The 20,073-nt window shown below is 38.0% G+C and overlaps 1 protein-coding gene and 1 non-coding gene across 3 annotated transcripts; one reads left to right on the top strand and one right to left on the bottom strand.

The window, feature by feature from the left end:
- Positions 1-1,004: 1,004 nt before the first annotated feature.
- On the top strand, positions 1,005-19,163 carry LOC131333211 (ATP-dependent 6-phosphofructokinase 6-like). 2 transcript variants are annotated; one of them, XM_058367621.1, is made up of 14 exons: positions 1,005-1,559; positions 3,627-3,673; positions 3,797-3,836; positions 4,997-5,059; positions 5,148-5,285; positions 7,013-7,171; positions 7,319-7,372; positions 9,193-9,261; positions 9,472-9,601; positions 12,821-13,086; positions 13,585-13,633; positions 14,064-14,218; positions 18,621-18,798; positions 18,899-19,131. In XM_058367621.1, exons 1-14 carry the CDS (start codon positions 1,461-1,463, stop codon positions 18,958-18,960), a joined length of 1,509 nt encoding a protein of 502 aa, XP_058223604.1. In that variant the 5' UTR covers positions 1,005-1,460; the 3' UTR covers positions 18,961-19,131. The 2 variants fall into 2 exon arrangements, with proteins under 2 accessions (XP_058223604.1, XP_058223605.1); XM_058367622.1 differs by lacking the exon at positions 18,899-19,131 and adding an exon at positions 19,144-19,163 and having other exon boundaries at positions 1,006-1,559.
- On the bottom strand, positions 13,874-13,981 carry LOC131334919 (small nucleolar RNA snoR100). The gene has a single exon (XR_009202323.1). It is a non-coding gene; the product is annotated as a small nucleolar RNA snoR100 (small nucleolar RNA).
- Positions 19,164-20,073: the final 910 nt, after the last annotated feature.

Raw genomic sequence — 20,073 nt, 5'->3', positions numbered from 1 at the left:
TTCAAAAATGCTACGCGTACAACTGTTGTGTTGGTTGTGCGCATAATTCTAACCGTCCAGGTGTATTTGGACGGTCTAGATTTTAAAAAAATTCTTCCCGGAAAAAGTTTAACTTTTTCAGGGAAGAGTTTGAGCGAATCACGGTCATTTATTACAACAATGGACAGCTAAATATTGGTTATGTGTGTAGCACTTTTGATAAAAAAAAAAAAATACTGTATCATAATTGAAATTTTGGAGGAGAAGTTATGTTTTGAAAACTTATAACGATGAAATTAAAATATGAAGATGGAAATATAAAAGTGTGGTTAAAATGTGAATAAATATAAAATAGTACATGCTTAAAATCATTCAAGAGATGCTCAAATGGATTAGTGACAGCTCAAATGCACTTTTTGAATAAAATACAAAAAAAATTGGATCTCTTAGAAAAGTGGAGAGAGAGAGTTGGATGCAAATGCAAGATGCTTCTACACCCCAACTTGTAAATGTAACACATCTAGTCCAATCTGTTTGTGTTCAGTTCGGTCTAGATTTTGGATTTTTGGGCCTATACCAAGCCGCAACAATAATTGAAATCATTTATTTTGTCAAGCTCGTCAAGAACTTTAATGGTACAAAAAATTATGTCGATCGAATACAGATCAATACACAATCGGACCACATTTATCTTGTAAAAAATGCATTGTCAACATTGGATTTGATCCATTTGCTTGAAAATAATGATCAAGTATTGATTAGTAGGCGATCAACATGATTCTTTGCATGATTGAATTTCTTGATGAGCTTGACAAAATAAACAATTTCGATCATCGGTTTGGGTCCGTTATAGGCCCAAAAATTTACAAAGTGGACCGGACTAGACACAGCCCAAACGGAACTGGACCTTAACCCACACGTTAACCCAGTATTAGTACACGTTAACCCAGTATGAGTAACAGTATAATCCATCCATATAATCAATACCCTGATCCAAAACCGGGGGTACAGAAAAAGATGGAAAAGTAGTCATCAGTACAAAACAGCCTCCCACGGTGGTGGCGTGGCGCCACCAGTTTTTGTTTTGAGCAGTAATACTACTACTAGTAAAAAGCCCTTGATTTGGCGCAGAATCTCGAATCTATCCTCCTGACCCTCCAGAGCTTTCGGACATGTCTCCGATCCTCACGGCCTATAAATAAACAAAAAGAGAAATAATCCCAATCTATGTATGGTTTTTACGCGACGAATCCGTTATTAATGCAGTAAGTAAACAAACAAACAAACAATTATTCCTTGTTCGACTATTCTCTTCTCTCGTCCCTCCCTTGTCCCAAATCTCGATCCCAGTCCTCTGCGTTTCTTCCCCCTCAAATTTGCAGGTGATCATCATCATTATTAGGAATATATATAAGTACCCCCGTGATTTACCTATAGAATAGATTTGAGTGGTTTTTTTTTTTCCTGTTCTTTTGAGAATTATGGAACACGATAGCAATTTTATGAAAGTGGTCACCGGCGATGCTGGTTATGTGCTCGAAGATGTTCCTCACTTGACTGATTACATTCCTGATCTCCCTGTATGCTCTCTCTCTCTCTCTCTCTCTCTCTCTCTCTCTATATATATATATATATATATATATATATATATATATATAAAATATCTTTATGTATAGATGTTTGTATACATAGGTACCATTATACGTGTAGTATGTATTGGGAAAGGCTTGTGCGGTTGGTTGTTATTTGGAGATGAACTCGATTTATGTAATGTTGTTTGTGATCACCTTTTAATTTCCATTTCATGTCAATTGCGCTTTTCTTTTGTATTTGTGAGATGTGTGTTTGTATGCGCGTGATTTGATTTGGAGATGGACTCGATTAATGTAATGTTGCTTGTGAGCACCTTTCATTTTGACCTGCTTTAAGTCGTTGCTATTTGATGTCAATAGTATTTTTTTTTCCGCTTGCGATAAGTCGTATCTGGGCAAGTTGAGCAACTCACCCTGGGGTACTTTAAAGGCCCGTTTGATTGGCTGCATTAGACACGACATGGTTGTGATTGCTAATCCGTTATTATCATTACTATGGAGATCACATATTCCCTCCGCATGATTTTGGAGTTTTGGACAATCAAACACAACTTTGCAGAATTGAATGAGATAGATAGCCCTTTGCAACTATTCGGATTTTTTTTGGATAGGAAATTTATGCATATTTGGTTAAAGTTATAGAGCTATGTCTTGTAACCCATTATTTTGGAGCAGGATGAACATACTCCATTTAGCAGTTGCGCAACCATTTGAAAAAATAGATTACACATGAGACCTAAGAATGCACACTAGAAGGCTTTTAAGAAAATTGCAAGGTCTAGAAAACACTATAAACCAAAATAAAAAGACTTCGGATTAAGATTTAAAATTGATCTCTGGATGTGTGAGGCCTGAATGATCATACAATGTTCCCATCGTAATGTCCAAATCGACTAAGTACGTGATTGACCATTTTTATATAAGCTCTTTGGACCCTACCCTTTCAAGCTGGTTCTTGAGGGTGAGTTATTTTCCTAGGTTTTTATCCTTTGGTGTCAGAGCTAGCCACCACATGGCAGCTCGATGGTCTTCTACTACATTCTTTTTGGCAAATGCGATGTTCCAGTGCAGCCCACCTTGACAAGCCCGAAACTCCAGTCAATGAAGATGGCCAATTTGATTTGATTCTTGAACGAGTCGTCCATTGAATGAAGGAAAAGAAGAAAGAATAGAATTGGTTGATTCGGTAGCTACTAGACAGAAAGATACAAAGGAAATTTGCAAATGATCTCTAGATTGATTAAAATGTCATATATTGGTTAGTATATGTTATAGGAAGGAAACTAGATTCTGTGGAATCATATTGAATATGTGATAGGGCCACAGAGTGGGTGACCAATAGACTGAATTAACGCTCCTGCAAAGGTATTGACTATATAGGTGAGTGAAGTTGCCAAAAGGGAAAGGGCTACACTGTTGATGGAATTGCCCCTGTCGATGTCAGTTGTGGAGCATGGTGGTATATTATGATCTTTAGGTCCTGCATCGACTATTTATTGCTTCAGTAATAAGCTCTTGGGCACCCTTCACTTGCAATCTAATTTTCAAGGGTGTGTTCTACCCAGGGGTTTGTGTCATACACACACGCGCACTCTTATAAATGTCAAATGGTTGAATCTACAATCATCTTTCTCAAGTGGTGGGACCTTTTTAAAATCAAGTGAACTGGTTATTTTTTAATGTCCGGTTCCCTCCTACTGGAACTTGGAGAAACCATGCAAGAAATTATTGAAAGCCGCACTTTCTTGTGATACCTCCATCACTAGCTCTCACCATCCTCTGATAAAGTTCATTACCTGCCTTGATTAAGTTTATTTTTGATTAAGTTCATTACCCAAGAAAGTAAAACAGATTTAGTATTTGATGTGAAGAATCCTACTTAACCATTTTAACATTATTATCTCGGCAAGTGGATGTTGCCTTTCTGGGTATTGATGAGGTGCGATATCAGTATATATGTGTCAATGTAAACCTGTACTTAATGCAATAAGCTTTTGCGATTCAAGTTGGGTCACACGTCTTCTAATGCTTTTTTGGTACTTGGTTTAATGGCAGACCTATCCCAATCCATTGCGATTCAATCCTGCATATTCAGTTGTGAAGTAAGTCAAACTTTTTTTCTTGAACATCAAACCGATGCTAACTGCTCATGCAGCCATAATTTCTTGATATGCTGAATGACCTTTTATTACACTTTGACTTTTAGTATTACCCTCTGGTTTCAGGCAGTATTTTGTTCACGTGGATGATACTGTACCCCAAAAGGTAAATTGTGCTCTTCAACTAGTTTGGTTCCTTCTACAATTTCCTTTCAAAAGCATTTTCGGTCATTGATAATTAAACCTTCAACCTCTTGTCTCCCTCCCTCTCTAATGTTTGTGCACAAGAATTTTGCTCATAAAATCATCAAAGATGTAGTTTGCATCCTTTCCATTAGTTGGCAGTTAGCACTTTCAATTCCTGCCATGATTATTGACGGGAAAATCTCTTAAAATTTCTAGCTGCACTTTCAGTTTTTCAAAACCATCAGTCACTATAAATATTTGTCGTCTCCATCATATCTACAACCTTTTCTTTTTCTCAAAAATCTACGAAAGGTATTAGTTTTGCAATCTCATCATATTTGTTGTCTCCTCATTGGCGGCCTCAATCATGCCTAGAATCATTCTTTTGTCTTCTTTGTTAAAAACTCTCAAAAAAGTTAAGTGCTCCATTTCTGCATTTCAACATTACCAATTTCTCCATTATTTGCGTAGGTATTTTTGGCCGCATCCCTCAATATGTTTTGCTTTAAACTATAAAGAAACTTATATGTATATCAAGGTCAATATCTCTTCGTCCTCATCGCTAGTTGCCTTTTTGAAACTGCTTAAAATTATCACATAACAAAGTTGCAACTCTTTTTTCCAAGTTCCTTTGTTCGTTTTAAGTGTTTCTAAATTCTAATCATGATTTTTTCCCTCTAAATTTCTTTGTTGTTTGGATTTTTAAGTACTTCTAATCATGTGTTATTTGTTTCCCTCCCAACCCGAATCCTTTGTTGAAATTGCAACGTGTAAACCAATAATTTTGTTTCACGTTTCATGTTTCATTGTTAAATTACCGAGAAGCAATTTGGTGTGGGTCAAAGCTTTTCTGTCCAAACGCAAATGACATATTTAATTAGTCGAGCGGGTGGATCCCAGGAACGAAGGTTCCTAGAGCTAATGTGATACAGTGACTTATCAGTGGATTATAAATGAAGCATACAAAGTTGGAGGGTTGAGAAACAGCCCCTCTCATTTAGTAGTAAAGTATATACTGCTGCTCCCATTTCCATGCCCTTCATGCTAGGAAATAATTACGCCACGCGAAAAGGTGTTTATTTTGTGGATTTGATGCAATACAATAAATTGCTACACTGTGTATGCTGTTACTTCTCACAGATTGTTGTACACAAGGATAGTCCAAGAGGAGTACACTTTCGACGTGCTGGACCTCGACAAAAGGTATGTTTTGTAAGCTTTTGCTACAGCTGCAAAATGAAAAATTCTCCATGCATATCTTTTCTTAGACAAACTGTTCAATTCTTCTCAGGTGTATTTTAATTCAGATGAGGTGCATGCTTGTATTGTAACATGCGGGGGTTTATGCCCTGGGCTGAACACGGTGATCAGGGAAATTGTATGCGGCCTCTATCACATGTATGGCGTCAACAAAATCCTTGGGATAGATGTGAGTCAGTGGACAGTGTATAACGTTATTGTTTAGTTAAATTTTAATATCAGCATGCATTTTGAGTGTTTTTCTTATCCAGTGGCTTCTGATTTTTTTAGATGAATATTTCCTAAAGAGTATGTACATAGTGTTCTCAAAGCTTTCATTAGTTGCTAATCTCTATAACAGATGATTAACAAAGCATTAGGTATCATCACTTTGGTGAGAGCTGGATTTTCAATTTATACAACTATATATGTGTGTATTCCTGTATGTATCAGAGCTGTCTTGCGGTTGCTGTTAAATATGAACTTTTTGACTTCCACAAATTTACAGAAACCTATATCCAACACCTTTTATATTGGAGAATCAGAAACAATGTCTTAATTAACACTACAGTACATGAAAGCTGAACCAGGGTCTTACTTACCTCTTGCCGTTTCATCAATTCAAAACAAAAGAGAAAATACATAACATACATCTATTATTCTTAGTGCAACTGCCCTTGCATTTAATTTCAACTAGAGTGGAGCTACCAATATGCAGGATTCCGACAAAGAAAATAGGTGTCAAGGTTACTTTTGTAGTGCCCAGGGTATTAAGAGTTACTCTTTTGTAATTAGCTATTTTCTGTTTCCGTAATCAAGTTCAGTATTACTAGGTGTCAAGGTTACTTTTGTAGCGCCCAGGGTATTAAGACTTACTCTTTTGTAATTAGCTATTTTCTGTTTCTGTAATCAAAGTTCAGTATTATGGGTTTACTTGGTCTTTGAGAGATTTAGATTTCAGAAACTAAAGTGAATCCTTGTTTTTGTTGTTTTCATGAATTGCATTACGTGTAGCTACTTTGCTTATTTCATTCTGTGCTACTTGAAAATGATGAACAATGGTTTCATTCTTTATATTTAGGGTTCTGAGTATGCTTACAATTGGGGGGTTGATATTCAAAAAACTACGAACCAAAGGAAACTTCTAAGTGTGATATGTGAAATACCCATGTCGTAGTTCCTCTCTGGATCATGGTTGACTCAATACCAATAATGTACTTTGATGTAATAGTGGTTTTGCAAATTTAATCAATAAAAATGTGCGCCAGTGGTCATGATGAACCCTTGCCGCTCAAGGCAAGGCGAATCTACACAACTTAGACGGATTGGATTTGAGTGCTCAATCAATACTTTTGATTAAGAAACTTATAAGGCTTTCTCCACAATCTTTCACATTGGGATATCTATTGCATTTTTCACTTTAAGATGAAGATCTAAGATAGTGTTCAAAGTACTACTTCCGTCCCATTTTGTTTGTCAAGTGTTCTATTTTTGGGATGTCCAAAATTGTTTGTCCTCATTGAAAAGTCAAAGGAAAAAATGTGTAGACTTTCACCAACTAACACTCAAATGATTTTAACTATTTGTAAAGGTAGAGAATAAAGGGTAATGGTGAAACTGTGAAAATCTCATCAAACTTTCTAAAGAGATGTGCATGAATTGCATGTCCCCTTAAATAGTTGAATTCTCCGTTCAAAATAAACAAAATGTGACGGAGGGAGAACAAACTATAACACCAGTACTCTTATGTTTTAACTGCATGTAATGAAGAATGTAGTGCCAAGTCTAGCTCTCAACGTTTGCTTGTTCAAGGAGTACTATGGTGTTTTGATGTCTACTGATTTGGTTGCCATTAGTTCAGGTTTTGCAATTAGTACTTCATGGTCTTGCCAGCTAAAAAAATTTCGCGACCTGTAGGGAGGATATAGAGGCTTCTATTCAAAAAATACCATCCCTTTAACACCGAAGGTTGTAAATGACATTCATAAACGTGGTGGTACAATAATTGGGACGTCACGTGGAGGGCATGATACCTCAAAGATAGTTGATAGCATTCAAGACCGTGGGATTAACCAGGTATGAGAAGTTCAATGTAAAATTATATAGCGAAGAATGATTTCACTTCTTTGCATTATGAACCATGATTGTGGTTCAATATTGATGTTATTGATTCAGGAACAAATGCCCCTATACTAAGAGTAACAAATGATTTTCATCGTACAGGTCTATATTATTGGTGGGGATGGAACTCAAAAAGGAGCAGCTGTGATCTATGAGGTTTTCCTTTACTCTTTTAATTTAGTTGGATTCACATGCAATTTACCTAGGAGTCTCACTAATAGAAGGTTGAATGTAGAATTACTTCTTAAAACTTCTTGTCTAGATCTTCGAGCCACGATCATGTACCTGCCTACTGCTATATGACTACCTACATCTGAAAGGCTTAACCCAACCGCCACATTCTCTATAGGAAACAGAAAAGATTGCAAGAATAATGCAAAGTTCACAAGAAGAGAATATTGAAGACTATGAAAACTTGCCAGTTGTTCCATACATGCATAGGTATGCAAAACCCTACCAATGACTTCAAGGGACCTTATATAGAGAAGGAAAACCTAGGTGAATGAGGAAACCGAATTTTCGCAGATTATGGTCCAGATATGCCCAAGAGATGTGTTTGAACGATGATTCACCTCACAGTCACAACATTGGAAATCTATGTGGTCAAAAGGGCTGTTTGTGAATTCAAACAAGGACACATAGGAATGCTGAAGGTAGTGTCAAATAAATAAGAAAAACACTACATGAAATAAGCTCTTGGTGAACTCTGGTGGTCATAGGTAAAGGCTGATGTTTTGAAAAACTTTGCTAGGTGCCTAGGTCTAACTGAAGCCAAATGTAATCAATCTAGATAGGTAATAAAGTCGAGCTGAAAAGAAACTAGCCTGTGGTCCAAATTTATGGTTACAGTTCATATGTAGAAGTAATCCAGCAAATTAACATAGATGACATTACTCCAAATGATACTCTATTGTATACGACTATACGTGATGATTTGACCTTTTGCATCGAAGTCTCTACAAAGTTCGCTAAGCTTTAGCTTGACTTTCCAAACTTAAATCTCCAACGCTGGAATGTACTCCAGGAATTTTGGGTCTCTGGGCCTGCCCTGATGCCTTCCGGCTTTGATTTTGGGGCATGGTTCGAAGGCATAACGTCTTGTGAGTTCCTTGAGTTTTGGAGGTAAAGGGGGCTGCTATTTCAGCGGTAGTTTTACTGAGAGCAGCCACTTTGTGCATATTACCAAAGGTTAGGTCTGTCTCCAGTCCTCTCGTGCCCATACCCCCATCAATTGGCGATAATATGGGTACTTTTTTGTTGTTGCTGGAATATGCTCCAGCAGTTGACTAAGTTATACACAAAAACAGGCTCTTTTTGAAAAAAAACCATTTGAAGTGAAATAGTCATCATGAAAATGACCAAGGGGTCATAAACTACGTGACTGATTTTTCCTCACACCAAGCTTTTGCATTTTTACTCAAGCTTTCTTGACTTTGCAGTGACTCCCTGTTTGCGATCATCACTGAGACAGTACACTCTTCATTAACTCCGATTAAATTATGGACTTAAACTTCTCTTACGTGTCTCCAATAAGTATTCTCTGTTGCTGTACTGATCTATTTCTCACCTGTTATTGATCCATGTCCTACAACCATATTACACAAACTATCCTTTCACTATCCTGTATCAATCAAAGGTCCAAAAAATGAGTGTGCAGTTGGTGAAAATAGAATGTTCATGAGCTATTCTATGAAAACTCTGATGTCTTCTCATGCAAAATGCTATTTGGAGATTCTCAAGACTAGAAAAGATACGGACTTATGCTTGACAACCTGACCTCTTAACATGTTAATTTACAATTGTCATAAAATGATGATATCATCTAGGTATTCATTGACTCCGCAAGTATAACCTCAAAGCTTTTAAAAGCTTTTTTCTTTTTTCTTTTACCTCCACTTCCCCCATTCTAGATGGTTGCAGAAATGAAAAAACATTATGGCTGATGTTTGTCTTCTATTTTCATTCTCTTCCTGCAGGAAGTTAGACGACGTGGCCTCAAAGTTGCAGTTGCTGGAATCCCCAAGACAATTGATAATGACATTCCGGTATTTGTCATCTTCTAAACATGAATTGTTGATGAATCAAATTTCTTCCCCCACCATTTGCCAAAACCCATGTATTAATGCACAATTATATTCGTGGTGCAACTTTTATATTATGGTTGTTGCTGAATGGAATTTGTTTTCCATTACTTTTCTAAAGTTTTTGTGACGTTTCTTCTGACACTTGCTGCATTTAATCGGGTTTTTGTTCAGGTCATTGACAAGTCATTTGGTTTTGATACGGCTGTTGAGGAAGCTCAACGAGCCATCAACGCTGCTCATGTTGAAGCTGAAAGTACTGAGAATGGTGTTGGTGTAGTTAAGCTAATGGGCCGCTACAGTGGTAAGGTTAACTCCCCAAAGCTTTGGTGGTCATAATTGCATGGCTAAGTTTTGAATAGCTAGTAGATATCTAACTATCGAACTTGCTATGCAAGCTTCAGTAAAGTTCTGTGTCCATATTACCATCAAAGCTCTGAATTTGATGATTCATTATTTGATTCACGACTCATGCATACATCACTGCGGATCTATTTTGTGATAGGATGGTGCTGAATCTTATAACCAGTAGTTCCATTAATATTTCGATACAAATCTTCTGAAGATTCTTAGGCAAAACAACCTGTACCCAGGATTTGTCTATGATATTTTAGTGAAATTGATATTGTTTAACCTGGTTAAGTTGGACTGAAAAGTTCCTGAACCCTTTATTTGGTCTTGCTGTTACTGAGTGCAAGTATGCCAGACACCTATTAAAGTGTTTTATGTTCTAATTAGAGGGTTCTCAATCACTCTCTTTAATTCTTGACTTCTAGGTTTCTATCTCCATTATGAATTTCAATAGAGAATCTTGGTACAGTTTGGTTTTGGGGGGGTGGAAGAATCCTAGTAAAATCTCTTGTGGTGGGTGGTATTTGGATCCATATCTCTTGTGAAAAAAGTAATACAGCTTCCCAACTGAATGACGTAATCATGCCCCCATAGATAATTTATCATATGATTGTTGGCAAAAAAAATTAAAAATTTTTGTCTGACGTCATTTGTCTAGCTTGTGCTTGTTGATTTGATTGGATTCGTATTTGTGTACTATAAGGATAATGATTAGCAGTACAAATCTTTGGTTGACTGCTATGTTCAAAGCATCATTTCAATAGTGTTTTTTTTTTTTTTGGGGTAAATCAGCTTGAAATTAAAAAAAGGCTAACCGAATATACAGCCTACAAGGGGCATACAAAAGAAAATCAAAAAATTTGCCTAAGCCAAATGGCAACATAAGGTAAATGAGACACGTTGTTTTCCATCCATCTACCAAGAGGGAGGGAAAACATACGACAATATAAGACAATATAGATTAATACAAGATAACATACGGCTATGAAGAGGATAAACACCACTCCAAAGCATCAGGAGCCGGAAAGCTTTCGAGCCAGTCATAGGAATGACCCAACCATGTGATATGAGCATAACTTGGGCAGCCTTCAACCTGGGGCAGTACCCAAATGTTGCAACTTAATCTGGACAGCCCCAATGCAGCCTGGGCACGTTCAGAACAAGCAGAAACAGCAGCAACAGAGTAAACACCTGGAGCTTCACCTCATGGACTGCTGCTGCACACAAACAGCAGCAGGATGCTCATGAAAACAGGGCCTAGAGTAGGCCAGCAGCCGTGAGGAGCACCATAGGAAAACATCTTGATACACCATAGGGAAAGAGCAGCAAAATACAACATCTTGACATGAAAAACAGCTGCCATAACAGAAAATAGCAGCTAGACAGCAGCACCCGTAGGAAAACAGCAGTAGCATCAGCAAAACAGCAGCAGCAGGCATAATAGGCAGCCACAATACAGGTCAGCAGCAGCTTCAACATGATATAGAGAATAGCAGTAGAGCATAGCACCAACCAGCACAAAGTATTGAAGCCCCTCATTGGGATATGATTCCAGATTTTCAAGTACCAAGCATATGATGCATAACAGCTAACACAGCTTGAATTAAGCACTAGAAATCACACTTGAATGTAGCACAACTATCTAACAAAGAGGTTAGCAGCCACCAACAAAACCAACCTTCTGAATTTCCAAGGGACATCCCCCCAAGGCTAGGAAATAAACAAAACCAAGTGGAAAACACTTATAACCAAAATAGCATTGTAGCAAGGAATGTAATGGAGGATAAAGGCTCCAAACAGCCAACTCCACAAAACATTAGCAGTAAAAGAAAGCTAGCACCAGAAAAATGAATAGGCTACCCATCTCATAGTAGTAGCAGAAAAGAAATGAACCAAAACAGTCCTATTGCTTTATCTGCTCCCCTTCTTACTCCCTCGAAGCCTATCTCACCAATATTCTAAAAGCAATAGGGAACACCCTTACTCCCTCGACTCTCTCTCACAAAAGGACTCCCACTAACTTTTACCTCCACTCTCAAGAAATTTGGGGCTCAAGCACACAGCTCACAGGTTCACACATATGGTGGTTCACACAAACCAATGGGAAGAAGCAAAGAACTGAAATTTCCAGAGTTGGAATCACCAACAGCAGCTGCAGCAAATAATCATGAGATGAAATTAAGTTAAATACCTCATAGGTAGGAATATTGGCAGCCAAGTATCCTTATTATTGTCCTTTAGCTCCCTGTCCAGCTAGAACAGAACCAGTAACCAAAGAAAGTAAGATGCATGAGATAATTTCAAAACCAGTCACTAACAGATTATATTATTGACCACTAATGTTCCACTCATTCACAACCCAGTCTACTTGAAATGATTGTAGATTGGATAAGGAAAGAAGTCTTGCTCTAACCATGGAATAGATTTTGTGAACAACCTCTCAAGAACAAGATTTACCTTGAAATTTCCTCATATTCCTCTCAATCCACACATGATAGACAGTAGCAGTAAATACCAATTTGGTAATGACTGTTTTAATAGACTTGCCTTTTATGTTAGAGAGAAAATTGACCCAAGCAGTCCAAGATCTAGAGGGCCAGGAAACATGAAGTTTGGAAAGGATAGTGTCCCATATTTGCTGAGAGAAGGAACAATTGAAGAAAAGATGTCATTGCTTTCACTCCCAGAGCAGAAGCTGCACTGTGGAGAGTGATTAAGGCCAAAAAGTGCCAGCCCATCTGCAGTGGATAACCTATTCTGAATTTCAATAGTGTTGTGCTTCCTGCTATCCTAAAACAAGCTTTAGGTTTGCCGAGAAGAATATAAATCTTGGTTCTATGGTATTCTTTTGCTTGCTCATCATGTGTGTTAGGTAGTTGACAGCCGACACATAAAAAAAACAGATCCTTATGGATATGAATCTGATTATTAGGAGAAAAAGGATTCATGTTGGGGCGCCTAGTTGATTGGGACACAAGGGTTAGTGTCATGGTCGTGTGATTTAGGAACATAGGAAAGGCACGGTATATACTTGGAGAAATTTTAGAACATGTGATTTTTCCTATTTTGAAACTCAGTTATCTAGTAATTGCATCAATTCTTTTCCTTTCCCACTTATCTTCACCTCTACTATCCAGGTTTTCCTTCAGTATTCTCAGATTTACTGGTGCAGGATTCATTGCAATGTATGCCACACTTGCGAGCCGAGATGTGGACCTTTGTTTGATTCCAGAATCACCCTTCTATCTTGAAGGAGAGGGTGGACTTTTTGAATTCGTGGAAAAACGGCTCAAAGAAAATGGGCACATGGTTATTGTGATAGCTGAAGGAGCGGGACAGGAGCTGCTTGCAGAGAGCTTGCAGTCTGCAGACCAGAAAGATGCTTCTGGGAACAAGCTACTCAGAGATGTTGGTTTGTGGATTTCTCATAAGATCAAGGTACTGGTTATAGTCTAAGTTAACGTCTCGCTAATATTTTCATGCCCCTTGATTTACAACTCTCAATTAGCATTACTAGTCTATAGTTCCTGATCACGTGCTGATACTCTGCATCCGTAAGTCATATATTTACATTTTTCGCTGTCTAATTAATTCATTTATATCCAATTGAATTAGGGAATCGAATGACAAAGTTTGGTTTGTGATCTTATTTCAAGGTAACGGGATATTTGTTAAATAAAAATTCTTGAGGGATGTTGCAATCCCATTTCAAAGTAGAAGCACTCCAAGTAGTCTCTGGCAGATCCTATGATCCTGGTTTCATGCAGTTTTTGTCTACTGTCATAAGACTGATAACAAATCCCTGTATCTTGTTAATGCTCTTAAATTACAACTATTTTTTTTATCCGCTCTTAAACTACAACTGTAATTATTCTAAATTCTGTATAACAGAATTAAAATGTCAGGTTGCTTAATGGTTCTTTTTCTGGTGTGCAGGAACATTTTGCGAAAAATCATAAGATGGATATTACACTTAAGTACATAGGTCAGTAGCTTCTTAGTTTCCTTGCTTGTCTATTTTTCTCCTTGTGCTGAACTTGGAGATATTAATTAACAGAAAGTTGCACTTAGCATGTGTATGACAACAACAACAACAACAAAACCCATGTAGTCCCCAATCATTGGGGGTATGGGCGGGGGAGGATTGGAGACAGACCTAACCTTTGGCAATATGCACAAAGTGGCTGCTCTCAAAATACCACTGAAACAGTGGCTCCCCTATACCTGTTTTGCTGTGGAACCATGCCCCCAAATAAAAGCCGAATGGCATCAGAGAGGGCAGGCCTAGAGACCCAATTCAATTTATGTGCACATTACCATGCTTCCTTCATTGATAGTCCAGAGCATCGGTGTGCACAATACTTAGCATGCGTATGAAAGAAAAAAAAATGCGACCTAACCAAGTTGTTTGGCAGATCCCACATATATGATCCGGGCTATTCCAAGCAATGCATCAGACAATGTTTACTGCACACTGCTTGCTCAAAGTGCAGTTCATGGAGCTATGGCAGGATATACAGGTTTCACTAGTGGGCTTGTTAATGGCAGACAGACTTATATTCCTTTTAATGTATGTTCCTCTACATCCTATATTTACTTCATGATTGCACTGTGCTTTTTTAGTCAGTATAGCATGTGAATGTGTTTACTCGGAGGAAAATAGGATAAGTAAAGTAAGATCGAAGAAAATAGGATAAGTTAAGTAAGATGTTACGTCCCTGTACGGGTGTATCAATGGTATCCAACTCAAAACGTAATTGTATCCTTAACATAATGGTACATGTGACTAACTAGTAATGTCAATATTGAAATGAATATTTTAAACGTTAACTTGTGAACTGCGTTCTGTGAGCCAATTTTCTTTCGTTATTTAAGAACTGAGTCCACTTCAAAGGACTGGATGCGTTATTGTTATCCTTGTGCAGCCTGGCTTTCATTTCAGTACTTGTACCAACGCTTTTAGACCTCTATTAGCACCTCTTTTCGTGATGCACACAACTGTTGTTACTTGGTATAAATTATTTATGGACTAGGTACTTCAGTGAAGAATCATTACTGTTGATGCAATTGAATAATGAATCATGACGTTTGCTGTGTTGTAAAAGTTTGCCTAGGCGCTAGGCAGACCCCCAACTCCTAGATTTTAGGGTCTAGGCATTAGGCATTTTTACAGTAGTCGCCGATTAATTGGTGAGGTGGTGACTAATCGACAAAGTGCCGATTAATCGTCGTATATTTCGTGATTTTAAAATTGTTTGTGGGGTTTAGATGTAATAATAAAAAGTACAGTGTGTTAAGTGGTATTTAACAATTTATATGACATACAAAAGCCCTAAATCGGCTATCCATGGAAGATGAGAATTTTCCCTTTGAGTCCGATGGAGACCATGTTTTGTAGGGATATGGAGAGAAGAGGAGGAGATGATTAACCTAACAGTTTGACTTTGATGTTTGCTATTTGTCTATTTGGGATTTTACTTTGTGTTTGACTAGTTAGTTGTCACTACCTACTTTTGGGTCTTATGTCGTTTCTTACTCAAAACTTTGGGGAGGGGGAAATTTTTTTTTTAAAAAATGAATAAACAGACTAATCTCTAGTCAGCCTAGGCGCTAGGCGACCCTCTTCCGCTCGACAAGCACCTAGAGATTTTTAGAACATTGGACTTCTGAGTGTGAGAACATTTTTCCTTAAGGCTCCGTTTGTTTCGGCGTAAAATATTTAACGTGAATCTTTTTTCATGTAAAACATTTTACTGTAAAATCTTTGTGAATTTTTTTATTTTCGTTGTTTGTCTGACTTCAAAACTAGTTTGTGACAAAAAGTTCCCGCATACATTTGGTGTGGAACAAAATACTTCTACTAGAACTTACAATAGGAGTACCCCACCAAACCAGCAACACTGCTATTCACACAGAAGCCCACTGATTATGTCCTTAAAGGTCCAAAACTTCACACGATTCGATCAGAAAATCCACGGTAGCTCTTATTATGAACTTTTTTGGAGAATTAGAAATCCTCCCATAGTAAATGATTGGTTTTGCATGTCAAGCAAGCAACCCAAAACATTGCCACTGATCACTGATAGCTCCCGTAGAATGCTACTATGGAAAGAATAAGGGGGGAAATTGAAGAAGAAGAGATCAAATTATGCAAAGAGGTCAAAGAGGTGCTGCCATAGATCTCTTTATAGCAATACGAATTGGACAGTCAGTTGTGAAACCTTGAGATTTGAACTTTGTCATGCCAACTGAGGTGTTGGGGGAGGTGTTTGTTGAGTTGTCGGAGGAGAGAGACATGTCATCTTGGAAAACAACTTACGAGATTTCCTTGGGTAAGTCATTTTACGCCTTCTAAGGTAAAATGATTTACTGAGGAAAATGTTTTACAGAGGTTTTTTAGACCAAAACCTGAAAATGGGTAAAATGTTTTATTGTCAAACAAACAGCGTTGTGGGGTGCTGGAGAAACTAACAATGTGCATTTTCTGTACATTGGGGGCTCTTGGGGTCTGTACACTTGTCTAAATCAAAACTCAACTCAGCGCCACAGTACTTGGGATTGGATACAGGTTTCTGTTATTTCTAATTGACTGTAGTCAGTGACATATCCTCTGTCAAGTATAAGGCGAGATATCCATCCTTATAGCCTCAATGTGTGCCGTTCTTAACCTTCCTTTTTTATTTTGGCAACATACCAACCACTACCACCATTTAAGGTGTTAAGTTGGTCTACAATCCACATGCTCACTCCATCTCGAATGGAGTTATTTCACTTCTATCTTTTCATGAAACCACTTGTATCTGAGCATACCTTTTTTTTTTTTTTTTGTGTGTGTGTGTGTGTGTGTGTGGTAATGAAGCCATTCTTGTTTTAGTTGCATCATTCTTTGAATATAGTATTTCCCTCCCTTCCCCCTGCCTCCCCAAACTTTGTGGCCTTTTAGTAGCCTTATACGAAAACCCCTTATATGTAGCAAATCTGTAATAACACAACACCCCTAATGTATTCCTCCCTTTTATCCATATTGCTTTCAAGTCTATGAGCAACATCCTTGATCCTCCTAAATTTCTCATGCAAGGAGGATAGCTGATTGAATGTATCAAAAATGATTTTTTCATAGGTGTCCCTTGCCCATCATGATTCACTCCTCCATTTTCATTTCCAGCCAGTATGAATATTACATCTCCTATGTCCTCTTTTTGTCTTAGTGGGTTGCAAATGAGTGGAGCCATGCTCTCCTGTCATGGCTAGGTGAGTTCGTCCATTGCGAATTAACCTTGGTGCTTCCAATCTGGTCATGCACTTCTTTAAGATTCAGAACCTGGGAGGTATGAATAACTCACTTTGGACGCAATAACTGGCCCGCTCATGTTTTTAAGTGAGTGAGCAAGCTGGAGCTTATTTGTTAGTTCCTGTACTGTGCTAGGTTTGATGAAGTGGATCTAAGGTACTTGTTTGCGGATTTAGTTTAGCTTACAGAGTCTACAATGTGTATTGATTTCAGAGATAGTAATGAAAGATGATGTTTGGGAAATGGGTCCTCTGATCTATGGACTTATCATCTTGTTTCGATTATTGGTCTCTGCATTTGGATTCCCAGCCACGATTGCCTACCATGTCAAGCTTGCCTCCTTTAAGTTCATTTAATAAATCTGTCTTGGCATTGGCAAGAACACGTTGGTGCAATATCTACCAGCTCTCTTCTTTTTGATGTGTACCAAGGGGATTTGAGAATGAACAAAAAAACTAGAATACCTGAAATTGAGTAGTGTAAGACTGTTTTCTAAGCATGACTATGAAGTTCGATAGTATGGGTCTGGGGACCCTACTCCATCCCTGATCCTTTCTATCTCCGCCCCATTCCCACATTGGCATTATTCAACCACCAAAGCAGTCTCCCAATGGGAATCTGGTTTCCACGAATGTACCTATATTCAAACCACTTGACCAAGTAATTCATGAGCTTGATAAAACGAAATATGGAATATGGAAGTCCACTGAAAAAATCCCATTCGAATTGTAACAGTTCACATAGGTTTGCTACAAGCAACATAGTTCAAAAAGTAGCAAAAACAAATTTGGAATTAATCTTATAACATATTTTGGTGTAAACTTAGAACGGGATACGGGGCAGGTGTTCGAGGATGTGGATAGTATGGACCGTACCTGCCTGATATCCGAATGGGGATTCTCTGAGTTCCACCTTACCGCTCCTACTGGGGGAAAAGTTTGTCTGAAACCCACCTTCTATGACTGGTCTGGAGCGGGTGTTCACTGTGTATGGGGAAAATGGGCTCCCTTTATTTTTGATAACTTAGGTGTCTGGGTTAGCTTGAGTGCACCTTGACTAATCTTGGGGGACAATCCCGCTGTCCAGTGGCGGGGAGCCCAAGTAAAGCTGGGAAAAAACCCCCCTTGATAGCACTTGGGAGGTTTCAAACCTAAGCCCTTAGGATGGACCAAACCTCTAAGTCCCAGCCTTGACCACACCATATCTTTTGTCATATATCTGCACTTCTCAACAAAAGATGATCAAAATAGATAATGTGGCAATCGTTTCTAGCACTTGTTTGATGACTTGATCAAGTCAGTAATGATGTTGTGAATTACTGCATTCTAAAATCCCTTATTATCACACCATATCTTTTGTCATATATCTGCACTTCTCAACAAAAGATGATCAAAATAGATAATGTGGCAATCATTTCTAGCACTTTACTTGTTTGATGACTTGATCAAGTCGGTATTGATGTTGTGAATTACTGCATTCTATACTTATAGTGTATACTTCCTATTTTGGTAACTAGCATTTTTTTATGTACTCTGAAGTCATTGCTGAGCCTTAAACTTCTGTTTAATTCACTTCTCGGAAATATGGGATTTTGATACATGACGAAGATTCCAGTTTGTCAACTCTTGGTTGAAAGTTAAAGTACCGTATAACACTGACCATTTGTATTTTGAATGTGCAGCGTATCACTGAGAAACAAAACATGGTGGTGATAACAGACAGGATGTGGGCAAGGCTCCTCTCTTCAACCAATCAGCCAAGCTTCTTGGGTCCCAAAGATATAGCTGAAGCAAAAAAGCAGGAGGAGCCTCCAACAGGCTTGTTGGATGGGGAGAATTGTAAAGATGACCACCAACCAGGTAATTAAGGGAAATTACCAGCATCATATGAACCCACTGCAAATTGATCTCCCTGAATCTGCAACGGATGTTCCGGATTAACCATAATCGAATTGATCAGGTCGTGTAGGAACAATGTTCAACTCTTCAGCTCTGTTAGGATGCCTCAACTGCATGCAGTGACTTTGTAATTGTAGCAGATAGAAATTTGATATGAGAGTTCCAATTTGTGTTTGAAGACACTTATGTTCATTTTTTGCACAGAACTTCTGTTGTTCATATTTGAGAAGAACATTTTTTGGTCAAAACTGTGCTGGCAATGTTATTTGTTTATCAAAGCTCTTTTAGTAATCATCAGCTTTGCAGGGTGAATGTCATCTCTATTGATGTATGCATCTATATGCTTTCGTATATACAAACAAGAAGCAAAAACTGTGGAAGCAGCCCTATTCTGATCACGGAAGCTTGCTTCTGGTGCTTGACAATGATTTCCTTAAAGGCCAGGTTAGGACTATTCTCAAGGAACATTTGGTCGGGGGAGGTTTTGCTGTTTTCAGGGAAAGTAGGGAGAAGGCAACCATTGGACGAACTTTTTGGTAAATAGACTGTATTAGGCTTCTTGTCAGCTTTTTGAGGAATAGTGCTCGATTTTATCTTGTTACAATGGCCGGTGAACTTTAGTTTTCCCAAATTACATGAGCTAAGAAACTACATCATCTAATTAATCCTTGATAATCCCAGATCTGGCAAAATATTTTGTCAATTTTGAATTAGGTTGTTCCTGATTCGAACTTTTTGGTAAATAGACTGTATTAGGCTTCTTGTCAGCTTTTTGAGGAATAGTGCTCGATTTTGTTTTGTTACAATGGCCGGTGAACTTTAGTTTTCCCAAACTACATGAGCTAAGAAACTACATCATCTAATTAATCCTTGATAATTCCAGCTCTGGCAAAATATTTTGTCAATTTTGAATTAGGTTGTTCCTGATTCAAACTTTTTGGTAAATAGACTGTATTAGGCTTCTTGTCAGCTTTTTGAGGAATAGTGCTCGATTTTGTCTTGTTACAATGGCCGGTGAACTTTAGTTTTCCCAAACTACATGAGCTAAGAAACTACATCATCTAATTAATCCTTGATAATCCCAGATCTGGCAAAATATTTTGTCAATTTTGAATTAGGTTGTTCCTGATTCGAACTTTTTGGTAAATAGACTGTATTAGGCTTCTTGTCAGCTTTTTGAGGAATAGTGCTTGATTTTGTCTTGTTACAATGGCCGGTGAACTTTAGTTTTCCCAA

Source organism: Rhododendron vialii, chromosome 7a, assembly GCF_030253575.1.
Source record: "Rhododendron vialii isolate Sample 1 chromosome 7a, ASM3025357v1".
Taxonomy (NCBI): domain Eukaryota; kingdom Viridiplantae; phylum Streptophyta; class Magnoliopsida; order Ericales; family Ericaceae; genus Rhododendron; species Rhododendron vialii.
The sequence above is the reverse complement of the archived record's forward strand: the minus strand, read 5'-3'. Positions and strand labels throughout refer to the sequence as shown.